The sequence below is a fragment of the Cebus imitator genome, unplaced genomic scaffold, assembly GCF_001604975.1.
Source record: "Cebus imitator isolate Cc_AM_T3 unplaced genomic scaffold, Cebus_imitator-1.0 Scaffold43, whole genome shotgun sequence".
NCBI classification, from domain to species: Eukaryota; Metazoa; Chordata; class Mammalia; order Primates; family Cebidae; genus Cebus; species Cebus imitator.
In genome coordinates, this window is record NW_016107358.1 from 30,423 (window position 1) to 53,268 (window position 22,846).

General features: G+C 35.4%; 1 protein-coding gene across 5 annotated transcripts in view; it reads left to right on the forward strand.

Moving 5' to 3' along the window:
• Positions 1-22,846, forward strand: part of LOC108302897 (interleukin 1 receptor accessory protein) — a 66,178-nt gene that overhangs the window by 28,873 nt on the left and 14,459 nt on the right. For all 5 annotated transcript variants that reach the window (XR_001824575.2, XR_005199855.1, XM_017526623.2 and 2 more), the window contains exons 5-8: positions 3,420-3,546; positions 5,394-5,542; positions 19,130-19,279; positions 20,521-20,664. Coding sequence is in view for 3 of the 5 variants with exons in the window: in XM_017526623.2 (XP_017382112.1) it covers positions 3,420-3,546; positions 5,394-5,542; positions 19,130-19,279; positions 20,521-20,664 (570 nt within the window). In the remaining 2 variants the exon portion in view is untranslated. The remainder of the gene's footprint in view (positions 1-3,419; positions 3,547-5,393; positions 5,543-19,129; positions 19,280-20,520; positions 20,665-22,846) is intronic.

Here is a 22,846-nt window from a genome sequence, read left to right on the forward strand (position 1 = left end):
GCTAATTTTTGTGTTTTTAGTAGAGACGGGGTTTCACCATGTTGGTCAGGATAGTCTTGATCTCTTGACCTCATGATCCAACCTCCTCGGCCTCCCAAAGTGCTGGGATTACAGGCATGAGCCACCTCACCCCCATGTTGTTCTTCTGACTCAAAGCCTCCCATAGTTCAGTGAATAGGAAACTATAGAAAATTTTATTATTTTCTATGTGGTATCACTTACAATAGATCCACATAACAAAGATAATAGCTCTCCAAAAAGAAAAGGATTTATTCAGGAATGAATTGCAGATAGCAGTCCAAGAATATGCATGCTATGGCATCCCATGTTGGGATCACAGTCATACCCAGTAAGCATAGGAATGTAACAGCTTTGAAAGGCATAGTGAGGAAGATTACATAAGTTGTTTTGAAATAATTATCCTTGGTTATAAGAATCAGTAACAGGGTAACATCAGTCCAAGCTTGACTGGCAATTGTTGGTCAGACCTCCTCACAGAAACATTATTTGTGTAAGGATCGTGCTGGCCTTTGTTCAATATAGTGGTTCTCAGAGTCCTTGTACTAGTTTTTATAATAGGTCTGTGTGTTTGAGGGCCCCTTTTATATGACCTTTCAACTCCTTTTCGTTAGAATGTGGCACCAGTGACTCTATTTTGACTCTGACAGCTTTCACAGAGGTATAAAAGAGCATCTGTCTAAACTGTGCTAAAGATAATAGTCAGTTGTTAATGGGTGAAAACAACTCAGAGGATGCCATTCAATAAAAAAGAAAGGTAGAGAAAGCAGTCTGTAGTTGTTAATGGAAAGCTGACAGACACGGGAACTGTCAAAATGGATCCTCCACTTGAAACACCTCTTTTTTCAGGCAGTACCTATATTTTGTGGTCAGTAGGGAGTAAGTGGGATATATGACAGAATGAAAAAAAAATCAAAAAGTCTATGGAGTCGCTGCAAGAGACATACAGCCCCGATGAGTATCTCTGGGCCACTATCTAAAGGATCCTTGAAGTCTTCAGCTCACTTGCCTTGAGCCATAAGCAGGACTTCTCTGACATGCATGCAGCTGCTAGACTGGTCAAGTGGCAGTAACTTGAGTGTGCTGTTTCTGAGGGTGCACCTACCCACACTACAGTGGAGCCTCATGTGCTCACTGTGCATTTTTGCAGCTGATGACTTGAAATGGATGCTGCACAAGCACCATTTGTTTGCCAGAAAGTTTCACATGGATGTGGAACATGGATGTGGACCTCTTTGCCATCCAGTGTTTGGATGAGCACCTGAGGCCTAAAGCTTAAAACACTGACCATTATAGGCAATGTTAGGGAACATTTTATGCATCCGTATTATTTCTATTTGGTTCCTCTTGTCAATAAGCCTCAGAAAAAAAATGTATAGAGTTCTTTTTGGAGCAAGGGCGCTAAGTCTTCATGTCAGAAAAGCTGCATGGTTTCTGCAGAGCACGGTTGGCAAGAAAGGCTATAACATTAAATGTTTATCTAAAATTAACATGAGTAGGAGTAAAAGTAGCTGTGACATCAGGGCAGGCAGCAAAGCATTCTGGAGCAAGGGGGCTGGGGTGGCTAGGGAAGACGCTGATTCAAAAAAAAAAAAAAAAAAAAAAGAGAGAGAGAGAGAGAGCTCAGGGACTTAACAGAATGAGATTTGACTTGTGCCAAAACTATTTTGAGATTTTAAATATGACATTTTTCCTGGTATGAATAATTTATCTCAACAAACAATAATAAAGATACAAGTGATCTTGTGTTATATATGTTGGCATAGAAATTTGATTTTACTCAAAAAAAAAAAAAAAAAGATGATAGTAATCAGCATAGATGGAGAACAATACCAAAAAATTAAGACAAGTTTGAAAATATGACTCGCTTTGTGAAACACAGAGAACACGGTAAGAGGCTGAATTTCCTAGAATTAGTTATGGCTTCATATATTCATATGAATACTCTTCCTGCTGTCAGGGTAAACCCTTATTACTAACATAAATATATTTCTGTACCTGTCAAATTATGCTACAGAAAGACTGTTGAATCCATGTGTCCTTTATCTTCTTAGTGACATACAGATAGGGAAAACTGGAGGGGAAAGACCTAAGAACAGTTGCATTGGGAGGGCAGATAGAGTATGGCCATTCAGTCAGATAAGCCTAAGCTCAAATTAGGGTGAGCAGGACACTTTCTGTGAGTAAACATAGCCACTACCTATTAATATAGTTCAACAGGAAAGCGGGCATAAAGCAGAACTGTTCTGGGCAAACTGGGAGGGAAGGTCAGTCTAGGTCAAATCCTGGCCCTTTACTTATTAATAATTTAACCTAGGAATATCATTTAGCATCCTTAAGCTTCAGTTTTTACATTTGTTAGACATAGATTAAAAAAATACCTTATAGTGCTTTTATAAGTTTAAATAAGCCTATTAATAAATATAAATATTTGGTACGATAACTTGTACAAAGTTCTTAGTAAGTATGTTGCTGCTGCTGTCGCTGCTGTTACTGCTGTTTTCTGCCTAGGGATCTCCCTAAGCTCATGTTCCATCTCAGAAGGAGAGCATAGAATTCTCCAGTTTTAACTTATGTTAAAATTTATTGGATGCACCTGATAGCTTGGACATTTCAAGATGAGCCTCTTCACCCAGATCTCTGTGTGATGGTATTTCCCCATCTTTCCTGGTTAAGGACAGACAATAAGGAGAACCCATCCTCAGTTACCCTTCATGAGGAAAATAACAAAGGAGAAGAGCAGTCTATGGAGGTCTAGGGCTAAAAAGGATATCGTCAGAGACTTTTTATTTTTTTGAGAAGGAGTCTTACTCTATTGCCAGATTGTAGTGGAGTGGCACAATCTCGGCTCACTGAAACCTCCACCTCCTAGGTTCAAGCAGTTCACCTGCTTCAGCCTCCCGACTAGCTGGGATTACAGGCATGTGTCACCATGCCCTTCTAATTTTTGTATTTTTAGTAGAGACAGGGTTTCACCATGTTGGCCAGTCTGGTCTCAGACTCCTGACTACAAGTGATCCACCCATCTCGGCCTCCCAAACTGCTAGGATTACAGGTGTGAGACACCACACCTTTTTTTGTTTAAAAAAGTCAGAGACTTTTAAACAAATATCATCATTTTAGAATGTATTTAGATTATATTGAAAAAAAATGGGCACTCTGGTAGTTTCATACAAAGTTGATGGCCTTCTTTATTTGGTTTTGTTTGTTTCTTTTGAAATGAAGTATGGTACATTACCTTATTGGAGTCAACTAGAAAATTACTCATAAGCAGGGTTTCAGGTACATGTAATTCATAGCTTCTCATTAGCCAGAAAGTAGAACCAATATAGCCATGTGAAGGATAAATACTGATGGGTTAACTTCATCTTTGTTTTTTTGTTTTGTTTTGTTTTTTTCAGGGGAGGAGCTACTCATCCCCTGCACAGTCTATTTTAGTTTTCTGATAGATTCTCGCAATGAGGTTTGGTGGACCATTGATGGAAAAAAACCTGATGACATCACTGTTGATGTAACCATTAACGAAAGGTATCCACGGGGGCAGGCAAGGGAGTGACTAACCTTTGTTTCTCAACCTAATGATCTCGGATGTCTGTTCTAGTCAATGGAAATAAAAATTCTCATTTTTCCCTATCACTAACAAAAGTCGACAAGATTTTCGAATTTTTGGTGGCTGCATCCCAAAATCGGGTTACTGGACTGCAAGGAACAGATGCTGCCTGATGACCAGTAGAGAATTGAATTAGAATGTTCTGAGGCTGAGCATCTTCATCAGATTGTCCACAGGGCATGCGCCTTATTGCCTTAAGCCCAGTAAGATTCACACATTATGATACCCACATGGAAGTAGGGGGAATACATATCTTACATGAATAAAAAGTCCACAGTCGAGGGTTGTGGATATTTGGAAACCTATCAGTGTAGTTGTGTTTTTCCTTTTCTTGATCCTAGTGTCTGGGCCTGTGTATTTTTGTCTCAGGTAATTATGTTTTGTTTTTTGCATTTCAGTGAGCATGTATTTCCTCTCTCCTCCTCTTTCTTAACTCACATAACCTATAGTTACATTTATAATTAGTTATTTTTTTAATATTAACTAAATATATTTGTGTACTTGAAATTTTATTTTAAAGGTAGATGGGTAGTAATACAACCCACTCATAAAATAAAATAATATTTTATTCCTAAATAAACCTGACTATTTAGGGGGTTTGGCAAAGGGGAAAGTGTGAATCTTTGAAGACAGAAGATTCCACAGTAAATGAAGCATACCATTACCAAACAGGAATTGTTTGGTACAATAATTAAAACTACAATAATTAAAAATTTGCAGCTGGTCAGCTACATGACAAATGCAGCCCATTCTCATAATAATAATGAATAAATAATAAGGAAAGTCATGTTGTTCCACTTTGCTGCTATCGAAACTTACTCGGTGTTCATAGGATAGCAGTGGAGTTAAGCTTAAGCTAAACCAATCAGAGCCCTTAACCAAATTCTCATACCTGACAATAAGCCTAATCAAGAAGAGAACCTAGATGGCAGTCAACTGTAGCGGAGAGATTTTTCAACACGATGAGCAAAGGAGTTCAAAGGGATTTTAAATTTTGATGTGAGACCCAAAGCATTTGATCTCTGATTCCCTGAGAGTTGGATATATTTATTTTTACAAAGTTTATTTGTTCATAACTGCTTCCCCTTTTTATATGTTAGGATTTAACCAGGAGATTTCAGATTTCTGACCAAAATATTCTACCTGTCTTCAGAATCCATGCTTTGGGAATCACTGAAATGCATCAGCTATTCCAATGGGATAACAATAATGGCCTACATGAATATTTATTAAGTATTATTCTAATATTCATGCCTTAGCACATTCAGTCTTCAGAATTCCTGAATAAATTAACACATATAAGGCACTGTGTGGGCATTACAACTTTCCTCTTTCCAAAAGAGGAACGTAAGACGTGGAAAGATTAGTTATCTCACCCAAAATATATAGCCAGAAATTGACAAATCCTGGATAAAAACTCAAATGAACCTAGCCCCAGAAGCTTCTCTTTAAACTGATACAGCATTCTTCCTCAGAAGTTTAAGCAAAAGAAACATTTAGTTTTGAAGAGAAATCTATAAAAAGAAGCCGGTATTGGGATTCAATCTAGACAATGGGATGGTGTGTAGTATAGATGGTATAGTATAGTATTAGAATCCTACCATTAATACTTTGTAATCACTGCATGACAGGCAGCTCAGTTTATCAACCTTCCTCACCCTAGCCTGTTGTGGGGGTCTGTGGTTGCTTACTTGTCTAGTTCACACACAGTCCGTAGCTCTCCAGTCGTTCTCAAATGCTTTGATTTTCTTCCCTCTATGTCTAGTATAAGTCACAGTAGAACGGAAGATGAAACAAGAACTCAAATCTTGAGCATCAAGAAAGTTACCTCTGAGGATCTCAAGCGCAACTATGTCTGTCATGCTAGAAGCACCAAAGGCGAAGTTGCCAAAGCAGCCAAGGTGAAGCAGAAAGGTAATAGATGCACTCAGTGATGACGGTCTGAACTCCAAATGTAACAGTGTGATGAATAAGGACAAAAGGAGAAATTGAGAACAAGAGAGCTCTAGCACCTAGCCCAACGGCATCTAACCCACAGTAGTAAATCAGAATTAAATGAAAAATATGAAAGTTCCCATCGATGTAAAGATACTCAAAATATTATTTCTGATACTGTTAGTACCTTAATGCCCAAATGTAGCTTGAAAAATCCACATGATTACAATAAGACAAAATTTTGTATCTGTACAATTATGAAAAATTAAAAACAAAGAAAATATTCAAAGCTACCAATGATATAAAAAAGTGGTAGAACTGACTTGGCTATGTGGGCTCTCTTTTGGTTCCATATGAAGTTTAAGGGGTTTTTTTCCAGTTCTGTGAAGAGGGTCATAGGTAGGCTTGATGGGTATAGCATTCAATCTATAAATTACTTAGGCCAGTATGGCCATTTTCACAATGTTGATTTTTCCTAACCATGAGCATGGAATGTTTTTCCATCTGTTTGTGTCCTCTCTTACTTCCTTGAGCAGTGGTTTGTGGTTCTCCTAGCCATGTGCAGAAAGCAGAAATTGAACCCCTTCGTAACACCTTACACTAAAATTAACTCCAGATGGATTAAAGACTTAAACATAAGACCTAATGCCATAAAAACCCTAGAAGAAAACCTAGGCAAAAACCATTCAGGACATAGGCATAGGCAAGGACTTCACGACTAAAACACCAAAAGCATTGGCAACAAAAGCCAAAATAGACAAATGGGATCTAATTAAACCCCAGAGCTTCCACACAGCAAAAGAAACAATCATTAGAGTGAACCGGCAACCAACATAATGGGAAAAAAATTTTGCAATCTACCCATCTGACAAAGGGCTAATATCCAGAATCTACAGAGAATTGAGAGATTTACAAGNGAACAGACACTTTTCAAAAGAAGACATATATAAGGCCAACAAACGTATGAAAAAATGCTCATCATCACTGGTCATTAGAGAAATGCAAATCAAAACCACTTTTAGATACCATCTCACACCAGTTAGAATGGCGATCATTAAAAAATCTGGAGACAACAGATGCTAGAGATGATGTGGAGAAATAGGAACACTTTTACACTGTTGGTGGGAGTATAAATTAATTCACCCATTGTGGAAGACAGTGTGGCACTTCCTCAAGGACCTAGAAATAGCAATTCCATTTAACCCAGCAATCCCATTACTGGTTATATATCCAAGGGATTATAAATCGTTCTATTATAAAGACACTTGCACACATATGTTCATTGTGGCACTGTTTACAATAGCAAAGACCTGGAACCAACCCAAATGCGCATCAATGATAGACTGGACAGGGAAAATATGGCACATATACACAATGGAATACTATGCAGCCATAAATGATGAGTTCATGTCCTTTGTAGGAACATGGATGAACCTGGAAACCATCATTCTCAGCAAACTGACACAAGAACAGAAAATCAAACACCGCATGTTCTTAACTCATAGGTGGGTGTTGAACAATGAGAACACATAGACACAGGAAGGGGAGTAACACACACTGGAGTCTGTTGCGAGGGACTAGGGGAGGGACAGTGGGGGATAGGGAGTTGGGGAGGGCTAACATGAGGAGAAATGCAAGATATAGGTGATGGGGATGGAGGCAGCAAATCACATTGCCATGTATGCACCTATGCAACCATCCTGCATGTTCTTCACATGTACCCCAGAACATAAAGTTCAATAAAATACAGACACACACACACACATGTGTGTGTATATATATATATATATATATATATATATATATATATATATAAAGCCAGAAAAGAAAAAGTGTTAGAGCCACATATTGAATTATTAAGACCCTTTTAAAAATCAATCATGGCAGAGTTCAAGAGTCATAAAAAATATTGCATCATCTGACCTAATACATTTGGATTTTTTCCTGAACAAATAACAAAGAGAATTATATATCTTTTAATATTCTTAGAAGCATTATCTGTAATTGTGAAACATTATTAATAGCAGCCATCTAATTGTATGCAATTAATTAATTAAAGTATTAAATGTTTATCCTCAGAAAAAATAATTATAATACTATCATTTTAAATACTTTGTATCAATATTTAAGCAGTTTATAATATACCAGTTTCCACAATTGCTAAAATAAAAATCATTTAAATTATGATTTTAAATGATACAAACATGATTTCTATGTTGGTATTACTATTTCATTCTACAATAAATGAAAATTATAAAGCCTCCTTGTGAGAAGTGCTGGTCCTAAAACAGACTGTGTCTAAAATTTTCTCTGTGTCTCTCACCTAACACGGAATCCCAGAAAATCCCTTCAAGGATGTTTTCAATGTTCTTGAGAAAAATAATGATGACTTATCACACATGCAATCAGATCATTCAGAATCATCCTGGCTCCTAGTGTCTGACAGAGTGTTTAATATTTATTCAAAAGTGAAAAAGATAGCACATAATTGTTACATTTTGCAATGAGATTTAATGCTCTTTTAAAGCTGATTAAAAATAGGATTCACCTCAACCTTTCATTACAATTGAAAAAGCAAAGGCCTGACATGTATATGCCTCTTATGAAGTATTAGTGGATTGATTCAAGGTAATTCATTGCTTCTGCTCCTCAGAAGCCAGGGTGAAAGGAAGGACTGAAGTACATGATGTAAGGTAGTTTCCCAAATTGAGTTCCTGGGAACAATGCTAAGAATCAGGATTCTCCTGCATTGCATAATTATACTCTAGAGTCAGAACACCTGTGCTGAAAATCTCATTTCTGCACATTCTAACTCTGTGAAAAGTAAATCTCTCTGAGCCTCAATTTCTTTATATTTAAAGTAGGAACAATGATACCACTACCTCATAAGGTTGTTTTAAAGTGTTCTGAACAGTTATTGGCATATATACCTATATATTAAATGCTTAATAAATATTAACTCATTATTTCCATAAGATTTTCATAAGTGTTATTTGACAAAGAGTTTTATAGTCAAATAAGTGTCATTCATGTCTGGTAAGCAAAATCAACCAAGTTACTTTAGTTAGGCCCCATTAGAGTATTTAATATGTGAATATTTGATAGGAATATCTGCAGGAAATTGAATTATAGTGGCAGGATGTTTTCATATGTATTTGACTCCATATTTCCTAAGTATGGAGCTTTTTGTGGGGATGGTCTTCTGAGGCGTATATCCTGGAGAACAATTATGGAAGGTGACCTAAATTAATAACTTATTGTCAAATAAATATGCCTATAATCCCAGCACTTTGGGAGGCCAAAGCATGTGAATTACAAGGTCAGGAGTTTGATTCCTGGCTAACGTGGTGAAACCCCATCTCTACTAAAAATACAAAAAATAGCTGGGCTTAGTGACAGGCACCTGTAATCCCAGCTACTCAAGAGGCTGAGGCAGGAGAATCGCTTGAACCCGGGAGGTGGAGGTTGCAGGAGCCAAGATGGTGAGGTTTTGTTTGGGATTATATTTAATTTATAAATCAGTCTGGGTAAAGTTGAAATCTTAACAATACTGAGCTTTCCAATCCATTAACACAATACATCTCTCCATTTATTTAGATCTTAATTTTTTTTAGTTTTTTTTTAGATTTGAGTGTATAGGTCTTGCATATATATTGCTAAATGTATGCCTAAATATTTTGGTTTTGGTGATATTGTAATAGTACTTTTTATTTTTTTGTTTATTTTTAAGACAGCCTTACTGTCACTCAGGCTGGAGTGCAGTGTCATGATCTCAGTTCACTGCAACCGCCACCTCCCAGTTCAAGTGACTCTCTTGCCTCAGCCTCCAGAGTAGCTGGAATTACAGGTTCCCATCACAATGCCAGCTAATTTTTATAATTTTAGTAGAGATGGGGTTTCACCATGTTGGCCAGGCTTGTCTTGAACTCCTGACCTCAGACGACCCACCCACCTCAGCCTCCCAAAGTGCTGGGATTACAGGCCTGAGCCAGCATGCCCAGCCTGTTACAGTACTTTTTAAATTTCCATTTTCCAGATGTTCATTGAAAATGCAATTAATTAATTTTTATATATTGATCTTGGTCTTTTGAACTTTAGAGTGGTGTTTGTTTGTTTCATTTCTTAGGATTTTTCATATGCTTGATTGTGTTACCCATTAAAAAAAAAAACAGATTTTTACTTCTTCCTTTTTAAATGTCATAACTTTAATCACTTTTTACTGTTCATTTCACACTTTTGGACCTCCAGTTCAATGTTCTGTAGAAGTTATGAGAGTAGCCATCTTCGTGTTGTTTCCAAATTTAGAGGGCAAGCATTCAGTTTTTATATATTGTGATGCCATTTGTAGGATTTTTTTTTTGTAGATGACCTTTATTTTCATAAGCAATTAACTTTCCATTTTTAGTTTGCTGAGAACTTTTTTTTTTTTTAATGAGTGTGTTGAGTTTTGTTGAATTCTTACCTGGATCTATTGAGATTATATGGTTTTTCTTTTTCAGTCTGTCAGTGTGATGATTTATATGTAATGATTTTTAAATTGCATGTTCAGAATAAACCCTTGTATTTTCATGATTTATTGTCATTTTTATATATTACTGAATTTTATTTGCTAATATTTTGTCAGATTTTTGTTCATGTTAAGGATTTTTTTTTTTTTTTTTTTACAGTTTTGCTTTTGTTGTCCAGGCTGGAGTGCAGTGGCGTGATCTCAGCTCACTGCACCTCCACCTCCCAGGTTCAAATGATTCTGATTCTCTCACTTCAGCCTCCTGAGTAGTTGTGATTACAGGTGCCCACCACCACACCTGCTAATTTTTTTGTGTGTTTTTTTTAATAGAGATGGAATTTCACCAAATTTTGTTCATACCTTCGTTCATGAAGAATATTGGTTTGTGGTATTCTTTTCTTGTAATGCTTTGACTAATGTCTGTGTTATGCTGGTCTCATTACATAAGCTGGATAACGCCCCCTCTTTTGTGGCTATAGGAAAACCTGTGAATAAAACTGGTATTATTTATTGCTCAAACAAATTACTCATATAACTACCTGGGCCTGTTGCTTTCTTTTTGGGAAAGCTTTTAATTATGAATTCAGTGCCCTTTTTAGTTATTCAGATTTTCTGTTTCATTTTGTGGCAGTTTTGGTTTAAGGCATTTTTTTTCCATTTCATCTCAGTTGTCCCATTATCGGCATACTTTTCTTTAGGTTATTTCCTATTATCCTTTTAATGTCTGTAGGATTTTTAGTGATGCTCCACTGTCACTCCTGATATTAGTAATTTGTGTTTTGCCTTTTTGTGTTCTTTATCAATCATGATAAGAGTTTTCCAATTTTGCTAATTGTTTCAATGAACATATTTTTATTGACTTTATTGTTCACAAATTTTGTTTTATTCACTTTATTCTTATACTTATTTTCCTCTTTTTGCATACTTTGCATTTTATTTTCTTTTTTGTCAATCATCCTAAAATATAACCTGTACCATTGATTTTTAAGTAATTCTTCTTTTCCAATATCAGTATTCTGAGCTATGAATTTTCCTCATAGGATTATTTTAACTAAATCCAACAAATGTTGAAATGTTTAGTTTTTATTAAGTTCAATTTTTATTTTTTTGAGATGGAGTCTCACACTGCCGCCCAGGCTGTAGTGCAGTGGCGTGATCTCGGCTCACTGCAGTCTCTGCCTCCTGGGTTCAAGCAATGCTCCTGCCTTAGCCTCCAGAGTAGCTGGGACTATAGGCACACATCACCACATCCAGCTATTTTTTTTGTATTTTTAGTAAAGATGGGCTTTCACCATGTTGGCCAGGTTGGTCTCGATCTTCCAACCTTGTGATCCACTCGCCTCAGCCTCCCAAAGTGCTGGGGTTACAGGCGTGAGCCACCGTGCCTAGCCAATATTTTCTGATTTCTCTTTTTATTTCTTTTCGACCTAAGGGTTATTTAGACATGTGTTAATTAATTTACAGCCATTTGGAATTTTCCAAATCATTTTACTACATTATATATGAAAATCCATTTGAATTTTCATATACTTTGTTATTCGGTTATTGAAAGAGAGAATGGTGTTGAAATCTTTACATATAATATGGATTTTTCCAATTCTTTCTTCAGTTCGGCCAGTATTTGTTTCATGTATTTTGGAGCTGTAATATTTAGTACAGACTTATTTAGGATTGATATGTCATTTTGATTAATTGACTCTTAAATTGTGAAGTCTTTTTTTTTTTTTTTTTGCTAATACCCTGTGTCTAATATGAATATAGCCATTCCAGCTTTCTTATAATTACTATATGTTTTTTCCATTTTTTAATTTTACCTATCGGTGTCTTTATACTTTTATACCTATATTTTATATTTAATATATATCACATATTTACAGCATATGATTGGGTATTGGATCCAATCTGATCATTTCTGCCTTTTAACTTGAATGTTTAATCCATTTTTCTTTGACATAATTATTATTACTGCCTTTAAGTTTACCATCTTGGTATTTGTCTACCTGTTTATCTGTTCTTTATCTCCTTTAGATTAAATGGTATTTTCATTGTATTTTATTTTATCAACTTTTTGGACTTTTGGCTCTTCCTCTTTGTTTTAGGCTTGTTTGGTTTTGTTTCCTCTAGAGTTTATAATATTTTTCTTCAACTTCTCAGTTTATCTTGAATTAATCACTTTACGTATTTTATGAGAAACTTATCATAGCATATTTCCATTTCTTTCCTCCCATCCTTTGTGTTGTGCTATAATACATTTTGGTTTTGCATGTATTACAGTGTGCCACAATATGTTGTGACAGTTTGGCTTTAAATAACTCTCTTCTAAGAAGTTAAGAACTGATACATTTTTAAAAATTTATTTGCTTACCTTTCTTGTCTGATACTATCCATTCTTGGCAACATTTTAATCTGAAGAACTATTTAATGTTTCTGATGATGTACATCTGCTAGTGACAAATTCTCTCAGTTTTGTTTGAATCTGAAAATGTCTTATTTCATTTTAATTTTTATATTTCAAAACATTACTAAGAAAGTTTTCAAATATATGAAAGATTTTGAGAAATTACACAGTGAGCACTCATACACCCTACCTGGTTTTTACCATTAACATTTTGTTATCTTTGCTTTGTCACATATCTGTTCATTCTTCTACCAGTATATCAATCCATCTTGTTTCCTGACACATTTCAAAGTAGATGCTGATATCAGTAAACATTTAAGCTCCTTATCATTATCAATATTTTAATATTTATTTGTAGTTTTCTTTTTTAGGTAAAATTTGCATAGAGTAACAAATTACATAATTCAAGTGTACCATTCAATAATGAGAAATACATATACATGCATTACCTAATATTCTATTAAAACATAGACTATTGTCATCACCAGAGAATAACATTCTTCCCCTTATAAGTCAATTTCTTCTACCCCCACCTTCCCCACCTCCCCCAACAATACAACTGTTTTTATTTTCTTTTTAGAATAGGTTATTGTTTTATATTCTAGAACTTCAGGGATCCATACAGAATGCACTATTGTATAAGTGTACTTTCACTCAGCAAATGTCCTTGATATTCATCCATGCTGGTGTATGTATCAGGCATTTTTTGTTTGCCATGGAGTGGTTTTGTTCTGTTTTTATTTTTGTTTTGTTTAAGAATGCAGAATGATATGTTTATTCAGTCTTTGGGTGGTAAACATTTGGGTTGTTATCAGTTTTGGGGTCTTTTGAATAAAGCTTCTGTGAACATTCTTATCCAAGTTTCTTAGTGGACTTCTGTTTTTACTTCTCTGAGATGAATATCTATGAGTGGAATTACTGACTTAGTTTTATTAGAAACTGCTAGACTTTTTTTTCCCCCAAGTGGCTATATCATTCTATATTCCACAGTCAACATATTCACATCTTAAGGATTTGATGTTGTCAGCCTTCTTTGTTTTGGCAATTATGGTGAGTATATGGTGGTATCTTATTGTAGTTTTATTCTCTATTTCCCTGATCTCACAAAATACTGAGCACTTACTTCTTCATGTGCTTATTGGCCATCTGTATGTCTTTTTTGATGTGACTGTTCAAACATTTTGTTCATTTTATAAATAGTTTGTATTTTATTATTGAACCTTAGCAGTTCTTCATCTGTCCTGGATGCCAGTCCTTTGTCAGACACATGGAAAAATACTTTTTCCCAGTCTGTTGCATGACAGTTTGTTTTTTAGTGGTGTATTTTAATGAGCAGAGGTTCTCGTTTTTTTATGAGATGTAATTTATTAACTTTTTCTTTATTCATTATTAATTTCTGTGTCCTAAGAAAGCTTTGAATACCCAGAGTCATGAAGGCTCACCTTTGTTTAGGTCTATAATCCATCTCTTTTCTCTTTTTATCATGAATTGTATGTAGTAGAAATTGAAGATCAGTTTCCCTTTCATAATGATATCCAGTTGTTCCAGCACCATTCACTGGAAAGATTTTTATTTTCTCATTATGTTTCTCTGGTGCCTTTGTCAATATTTTCACAGGATATCTTGAAAGTTTATTTCTTTTCTCTTTCAGTGCTTTACGGTATTCCATTGCCTCCTGGCTAATATTATTTATAATGCAAATGGGGCAGTTCTTTTGTTGTTGTTGTTGTTTGTGCCCTTTATGTATTTGTTATATGTTTTTCTTTGACAGATTTTAAGATAATCTCTTCTTCATTGATTTTGAACAATCAAATTATGATAACCTGTGGTGTATTTGTGTGTGTGTGTATGTGTTTCTCAGAGTTTATTAAACTTCTCATTTCTATGTGTTTATATTTTTCCTTTAATTTGGATAATTTTCAGTCATTTTCTCTTCAGATATGTCTGGCATCCCCCCTCACTCTTTCTCTTCTTTTAGTACTCCAATTAAAATTAGGATAGACCACTTCTATCCAATTAGTAGTGCCCCACAGGTCTCTGAACTTCTCATTATTTTTATTTCTTCCTTTTTCATCCTTTTCCTCACTCTGTGTTTGTGTAGTTTCCAATGTACAGTGGCCATTTTCTTTGTGATGTCTAATCTGTATCATTTTCTTTATTTCAGAGTTATGTTTTTCAGCTTTTGAATTTCCATATCTTCATTGGAAGATCCCTACTGATACTTTCTATTTGTTGTTCACAATGGTCATGGCTTTTTAAAAATTGAAGAATTACATTTAGAATACTCATTTTTAAGTGTTTATCTGATAATTCCACCATTTTTGTCAAGCCTTGATCTGTTTTGATTAGCTATCTATTTATTAGCTAATATGGACCTTTTTAAACTAGCTTTTTAAAAATCATATGCTGGATATTATGGATGTTACAATATTGAGTTCTGAATTTTGTAAGAGTGTTAAATTTTGTTCTAGCAGGAAATTAATTTACTTGCATAATTGCTTGCTTTTTTAAAAGCATCTTATCTTTGTTAAAGTAGGTCTGAAATAGCCTTTTCTGTAGGATTAGATTGGAGCTACTTCTAAAACATGTCATATCTGGAGTCTCTAATTAATATTGGGGAGTTAAACAAAATCTCTTCACTCTGAGTGGGCTGTACTCAACTGTCTCCTAGCCCTTCTTGTTCTCCTAGAGTTGTTCTGTTCCCAGCTATTCTTTGCCTAACCTTTAAATATGTTCCCCGAAATATGTGTAGCTTTGTATTTGGCCAAAGACTCAAGGTAATCCTGTGCAGATTTCTAGAATTCCATCTCTATATAGCTGTCTTCTCTGTAAATGCAGTTTGATTCAGCAGCAGTCTTGAACTCCAATTTCTGTCTTCTTAGCTCAGTCTGACCATTTCTTTTTTTGACTTTCCCCTTTTTGTGCCACAGTTTAAAAGGTGCCTTTAGTCAAAAAGCCAGAGTGATCAGAGGGTTTACAATTTTTTGTCTTTTTCTCTCACAGATCACATTCCTGTATTACCAGTTGTCCAACATTTTACAAATTGTTTTTTTAGGTATGGAAGGAGAGCTAGTCCAGTATTAGTTACTCGTCTAAAAAAAGAAGCTGAAGTCCAAAATGTGCAAGTTTTAACACACTATAGTAGCCAAATCAATAATGTCTGGTAGTCAATTTAGTCATAGGTCTCTGCTTTATCATAATTTTAATAAAACATTTTCTTTGTTTACAACTCAGTAAAATGGTCATTACCACAGTTCCAAAAATTATCAATCAGTCCCACCAATTTAGCACAGAGTAGCCATGGGTTCTGTGACAGGGAACACTTGGAAGTGAAGCCGTTGGCATTCAGCTGGGACATGAAATGGATAGCAATGCCCCAACTGCAATAGTAAAGATGATGGAAATAACTCAGATTTTCTAGGAGAAACACGATTGTAGAGCAAAAACTCAAAACAGAAAATACCAAGAACTAAGGTGTTGACCTGTTTTAACCAAGGGTGGTTACCTGGAAATTTTGGCTTTGAAGCCAGTTATTTACATTGAACTACAAAAACAGATGGAGGAAATTCTGATTCAAGGAGCAACAATAAGCATGTAGCTAAATTTGGCTACATCCTGAATCAGATTATTAGTAAAATCAATAAAGGAAGGAGTTTAGGAATCCAATTTAGTCATATTGCATCATGCCTTTCTGATTGGAAATTCTTTAGTCTGGGATTGCATCAGAGTGAAATCTTTATGTTAAAATACCTGGCAGTCTAGCTAGGCAGTCAGCAAATGTAGTCTGAGGGTCACTCTTTCCCTGTAAGCCAGCACTGCTTTACATGAAAACCTTGTAGAGAACTTCTGGCATGTAGCTTAAGCTATTTAGAAAATCCAGCTTGGTAGATGATTTATTTTAAGAATTCAATTCATTAAGTAGCATTACTGACTCCTTTTTATCAAGATAGCTCTACAAAATACAGTCTGTAAATATGACACATGTGATTGTATGACATGAAACAGAATTAAAATGCCCCATTAGAAATAAAATGGACAGTAATAAAACAAATGGGGCAGAGGGAAATTTATGAGGGTAATTGATCTCTTGGTCATTAAGCAAGCTCTCTATTGGCATTTTTAAAAAATCAATTTCAGGTAAGTGCAGCCAACGACAACCTCCAGCCCCATTGCAAAATGTTCATCCAGAGAGAGCCAAAACAACTGAGCAAATAATGGAAATAACAGTGGAAATTACCCTATTGTACTGTTAACATAACATACTCAGAAACACCAAGGACACAGTGATTTTCATGCCAGCTACTCAAATAGATCTTAGTAAATTTTCAGCAACTGCACTAACATAGCTTCTGGAATTTATCATGGAGTTTTCTTATTTTAAGGCACCATTATTCATGGAAGGAGTACCAGAGTACCTGATGATAATTTTACACTGCTGAGTCCCAGGCTACACCTGTGGCAGGATTAATATCCCCAGTTTAGGATAATAAAATCAAAACCCTATGATTTGCCCTTTAATAAGAGAACTTCAGGCTCAGCTCCAGGCTACTTACTATTTTCTGCTTTGAATAGATAACTTTTTAAGAAGTGATTTCCTGGATGTGAGGGTGACCTGGCTGCAACATCTGTCACCCCATTAATCAGTGTCCCCTTCCTCCCTCACCGCTCCATGTGACTCCTTCCTGAAGCTGCATGCTCAGTGGAAGAGGACAACCATCCCCAATAGTGGGGGACTGGTCTTTGACCAAGGGTATACAAGTAGCTGTGCCCCCTGCTAGAACCTCCAAACAAGCTCTCAAGGTTCATAAAAGTGATTTTATTCCACTATAGTATGATCAATAGTTGAGTTCATCATGGTGGTGTTCAGAGTTCCCTGCATTTTGGAGTCAGGGAGCCTCTATTAGCAATCCCAGCTTTGAATGAGATTCTTCTAAGCTGTGTCTCAGCAAATATTTAAGACCTGCAATGTTCTAGGAGCTTACAGAAGCCTTCCCTCTCCACCTTATGCAATATACCTCCCTTGCTCCAGTCCCACCCTTCAATCACCTCTGTCACATTAGCATGGTTTATTTCCCTTATATCACTAACTACTATTTAAAATTAACCAGCTGATTTATTTCTTTAGACATTTACTTCCCTGAATTAAAATATTAGACACAAAAGGGGAGAGACACTTTCTGTCTTATTTACCATTCCCCAAAAGCATCTGGCAAATGGTAGATATCAATAAATAATAATCAGATTGACTGATCCATAATTTAAGCCCCTCCTGCTTCAGATCCAGCAAATATACTGTTCCTCCTTCAAACACTTAGACTTCATTATCAAAAGCTAACAAAGCAGCTAAATAAAATGGCTGAAACATAATTTAGTAATAGTCTTCTTCTAAATATCCCAGAAGTGTAAAGTGTTATATCTGGAAATGTTCATTGAAACACTAGGTGTTCTAAGGATATGGTGGATGAAAAAGACACAATCTCTACCTGAAAGACTGTAAAGGTATAGTTCCTGGGAAATGAGAGGGTGTGAAGAAGCTGGCCTGTAGACAAATTACAATACAATCAGTAACACTGTAATAGAATAACAAACAAAGGGAAGAGTAAGAATTTCTACAAGGCAGAGCCAGGTTGTAATAAGAATTGTATTCTACAAAAGCTTATACAAAATAATGATATTTGAGCATGGACTTGGAAACTAGAAAGAGAAAGAACTTTCAGCCAGAAGTCACAGCATGAGAAAAAGTCATGACATTAAATCTTTCTGTTGTTTTTTTGTGAAGAGACAGTGGTAAATGAGAAAGGAAGGAAGGTGGTTAGTAATTTGGTGTAACAGACCTTGACTATAGGACTAATGAGTTAATATCTGTTGTTTAAGTAATTGGGAGTTACCTCACTCTATTTCTGATACTTCCAAAGAAACTGCAAAGGTGACTATAATGTAGAAAATAAGTAGATAATGACGAAATCTTTGCATAACCAGATATTGCATGCTTATCTCTAGAATATGTACTGAAGAACTGTGAACATAGGAGATGACTTCTAGAACCAGGCATATTCAGCATTTGGTGGATGCCCTCTACTTCTGCACAATGAAAATAACGTTTCTGAGGCTTATTTCCAAGTAGAAAGGAAAGATAATAAAATTCCTTTCATACTACATTAGACAAGGGAATGAAACTAAAACTAATGGAAAAATATTAGGATTTTTACTCAAATCAGCTGCATAAACAATTAAAATTTTACTAATACTGTCCAATACCATGGATTTCTTCAGGTAGCAATGAGAACTCCATCCCAAGATATGGACAGAGGATGGAATGATAATTTTCAAAAATATTTTAAAGGAGATTTAGGTGTCAAATTGTGACTTGAACTAGGTGACCTTCTAAGCCCTACCTGACGTTACAATTCTGTTTTAATTTATATATTATAAAAGACTATTCAGATAAAAAACTCCTCTCCTAGGTGCTGGAAACAAAAAGATAAATATGACACAGTCTAAGTATTTTAAAATACTACTAAACTCTACAATGTTATCTCTGATTGTTCATACATAGGTAGGTGCATAGCTAAGTTGCTTGGCTTATCCAGCTATCTTCCAGGATGATGGGTCACTGTGGTCACCACACAGAAATCAATTCTTTCTTCGTTGTTCATTCCAGTGCCAGCTCCAAGATACACAGTAGAACTGGCTTGTGGTTTTGGAGCCACAGTCCTGCTAGTGGTGATTCTCATTGTTGTCTACCATGTTTACTGGCTAGAGATGGTCCTATTTTACCGGGCTCATTTTGGAACAGATGAAACCATTTTAGGTAAGTAACAGAAATATGACATAAACCTCTTCTGTCATCTTTAGAAAACATGTCAGAAAAAAAAAAAAAAAAAAAAAACATGTTGACCTAATAAAACCTAGATTAACTGGAAGATTTAAGCAGATTACCTTTAATTTCAGCTCTTTCCATTAAAAATATTTTCACAGATTATTATTCTCTTTTTTTGGATTAATAAGTGAGTGATTCTAAATTAGCACTGTCCAAATAGAAATATAGTTCAAGCCACTTATCTAACTTAAAATTACCCAGTGACCACTTTAGTAAAAGTAAAAAAGAAACAAGCAAAAATAATGAACTGACTAAATATATTTATGATACTATTTTTAGCATGCAATTAATATTAAAAAGTTAATGAGATATTTTAGAACTTTTTGGTTCTAAAAATGTTCAAAATTTAAAATGTATTCTGCTTTATCCTTATTGCACATCGCAGTTCAAACCAGGCATATTTTAAGTGAGCAATAGACACATGGCTCCTGGCTGATGTGTTGGACAGTGCTGATCCACATTCCTTGTACTCAGATGGTGATCTGTGAACCAGCAGCAACATCATGTGTAGCTTATTAGAAGTGATTCGTGTGCACATTAACATTTAAAAAGCACGGGTCTCATGCAAATTTCCCTAGAGAAAAAAATAGAGTATTTAAACATACGAATTCGTGGGTCCACCCCATAAAGATTTTAATTCAGTTAGGCTTATGGAAGAAACATAGAATCAATGGTTTTTAATGATATGTAATTTTTATAATTAAGCAACTTTGTGAAAGAGCGGTCCATTAAATCTAATTATGTTTTTAATTTTAGTTCTTTTCAGGTATAAATAATTCAGTCAGTTTGACAAAGTTTTGCTCAGTTTGTAATTTTAATATATTAATGAGTGATATGCTAGGATGGGAAGCTGAAATTTTCTGCAGAGTATCAATTGCCAGCATCTATGATTTACCTTCTGGCTTTGTTAATTTACAGTTGAATGGGGCAAACTTCACTCTTTTTCTACCATAAAGTAGCCTGTAAGATGAGAGTTGAGGATACATCACAGAACATTCAAAATTACGTCTTCAAATAGTCGTTTTGCCTGGAGACTTGTTGCAAGTAGAAAATTGTACTGGAATCTGTCACTTAATGAAAATGTCTATATGCAGAAGTTAGATTTCAGATAAAAATGTAATGGTATTATGTAATTTTCCTAATTTATATTGTATCTGTGTTCCTTTTGCTAGATGGGAAGGAGTATGATATTTATGTATCCTATGCAAGGAATGCTGAAGAAGAAGAATTTGTATTACTGACCCTTCGTGGAGTTTTGGAGAATGAATTTGGATACAAGCTGTGCATCTTTGACCGAGACAGTCTGCCTGGGGGAAGTAGGTATTTCAGATGAGTATAAATGATACTACCTTGAAAGGCAGAGAGAATCATTAGTTTTGCTTTATGGGTGAGAGTCATGGTACAGCATCTTTGGATATTTAATGTCAGATGCTTTTTGATGTAACAGACTCCTCTAGAAATAAAACTACATTAGAAGATGTGTACTATTCAACTCAGTTTATGGTATTAAAATATTTGCCCTTGTAATCTTTCAGAGCTGCATGTCAGAAAAGTGTGGAGGCACAGTGGGTTAGAGTTCTATTAAAGGGCCGTGGCTTTAAACATCCTGTTTATTCACATTTAGATATTTTGGTTTAGGCTAATCTACATTGGTTTGTCTAGAATCGTTTTACAAGACTGAGTAATTTTTTTTAAAAAAATGGGTTGGTTTTGTTTTTAGAAAGACGGGTTTACTTGGCTTTACTAAAACTTAGTGGCAGAAGATTGTGCGTAGAATTTGTCCTTATGTCATTCACTCATAATAATTACAATATTTTCCTAAGGCATTTGCTCTTTTTTCCCCCCTCACTTTTCTTTTCAAGTGAAATAGTGCTACTCAAATTCCCCCTTTCTTTGGTTCTGTTTCTTTTTCCTGTCAGCTTATACATTTGAGGGTTACTTAAAAATGTTGTAAGAACCAGTGTAAGTAGGATGTTAAAAAAAAAAAAAAAGAAATGCTTAAATTGCTGAATGTATTAAAATAAAAGTACAACTCCTTTTTACATCCACACAGGGACACACAAAGTAGTTTTTCATCGGTGTCTTTTAATAAACATATAAATTATATTCCCAAACCCACTGTTAAACTTTGTCCTGTTGAAATGCATGTAATATATCTAATCATAAGCATGACAAACCAATTTTATTCCTCAAATACAGCTTACATTCATAATTTGACAAATTTTTAAAATATTGCATGGATAATTGAGATAAACTTGAAATTTTATTCTCATTTTGAATTAGTTGGATCAGTTATTTTATCTCCCCAATCAGCACCCAAAAGTCCATTGTAAGACATCTCTTTCAGTATAATTTTTCCAGGAATTTATGACTTAATTATACATTTAAATGATAAATTCCACTCATTTTAATACTTAATTTCCCCAATCATTTATTCACCCATTTATTTGTTCATACAGCCATTCAACAAATACTTGTCTACCATGGAACTGGGTAAGACCCTCCAATAGCGGGTGGTAATTCTTTAAAGAATTCAAGTTCTACAGAATTACTCTCCCATCTTGTTTTTGTTAGTTAGCTTTTGCATCCTTTTGTATTCTTCCAGCTGCTCTCAGCCAGTCCTCTTTGACTCTTGAGTCTCTTTCTATGCTTACACATGCTCAGCCCCCAGTGCCATTGCTTGAAGCAGACAATCATTCCTGGATTCTCCTCCAGGCTGTGCATGCTAGATTTTAATCGCAAGTCTTTCTCTACTATTTCTGAACCTGTGAACATTAACGGGCAAAATGACTTCATAAGGCAGTATAGTCAGCCATGATGTAAGTTTCCACAGCACTAGTAAGTTACCTAGAGTTGGCAGCCATCTGAACCACAGGTAAAGGTCTATGCAATCCGCGATAAGCAACTGTGAGGAGAAGGATTGGCTCCAAGAATTTAGTGACAGGAATTAATCAGAGCCCTTGACAGCAGAATAAAATTACATTGCTTTTCCGTTTTTCCTGCTTTTTCATCTTTTTCCCTCGAAGAAAGCATTTGCCTGTTAGTGAAAGCAGACACAGCTGCCGAGACACGTGTCTGTATGGTAACAATAGGAGCTTGAGGAGAAAGATCAGGGATTAATTTAGGCTCCAGTGCAGACAAAAGTAGAAAGCCGAACTGAGAATGTGTTACCAGCCAAAATGCCATTCAGTGGCTAGATTTTTTTTTAAGTTTCTACTGCAACGACATAGTGATATTCGAGTCAGAGGTATCCACCAAGAGAGAGGGACTCTCAGAAGATGAAGGTCCCCCTTTGTTGTCTTGTCCTAGCAAAATATAAAATTCTATTATTTTAATTATGTAATATATGTATTTTTGAGTGTCTGTTGGTACTAGAGAGTTTATGCATGGGTGTCTTTGGAAAAGAAAGGGCCCATGAGCTGATGTGACTGGACTGTAAGATGCTACACACTTTGAAGAAACTGATTTCAGTATAACACACCTATTCCTTCTGTCTCA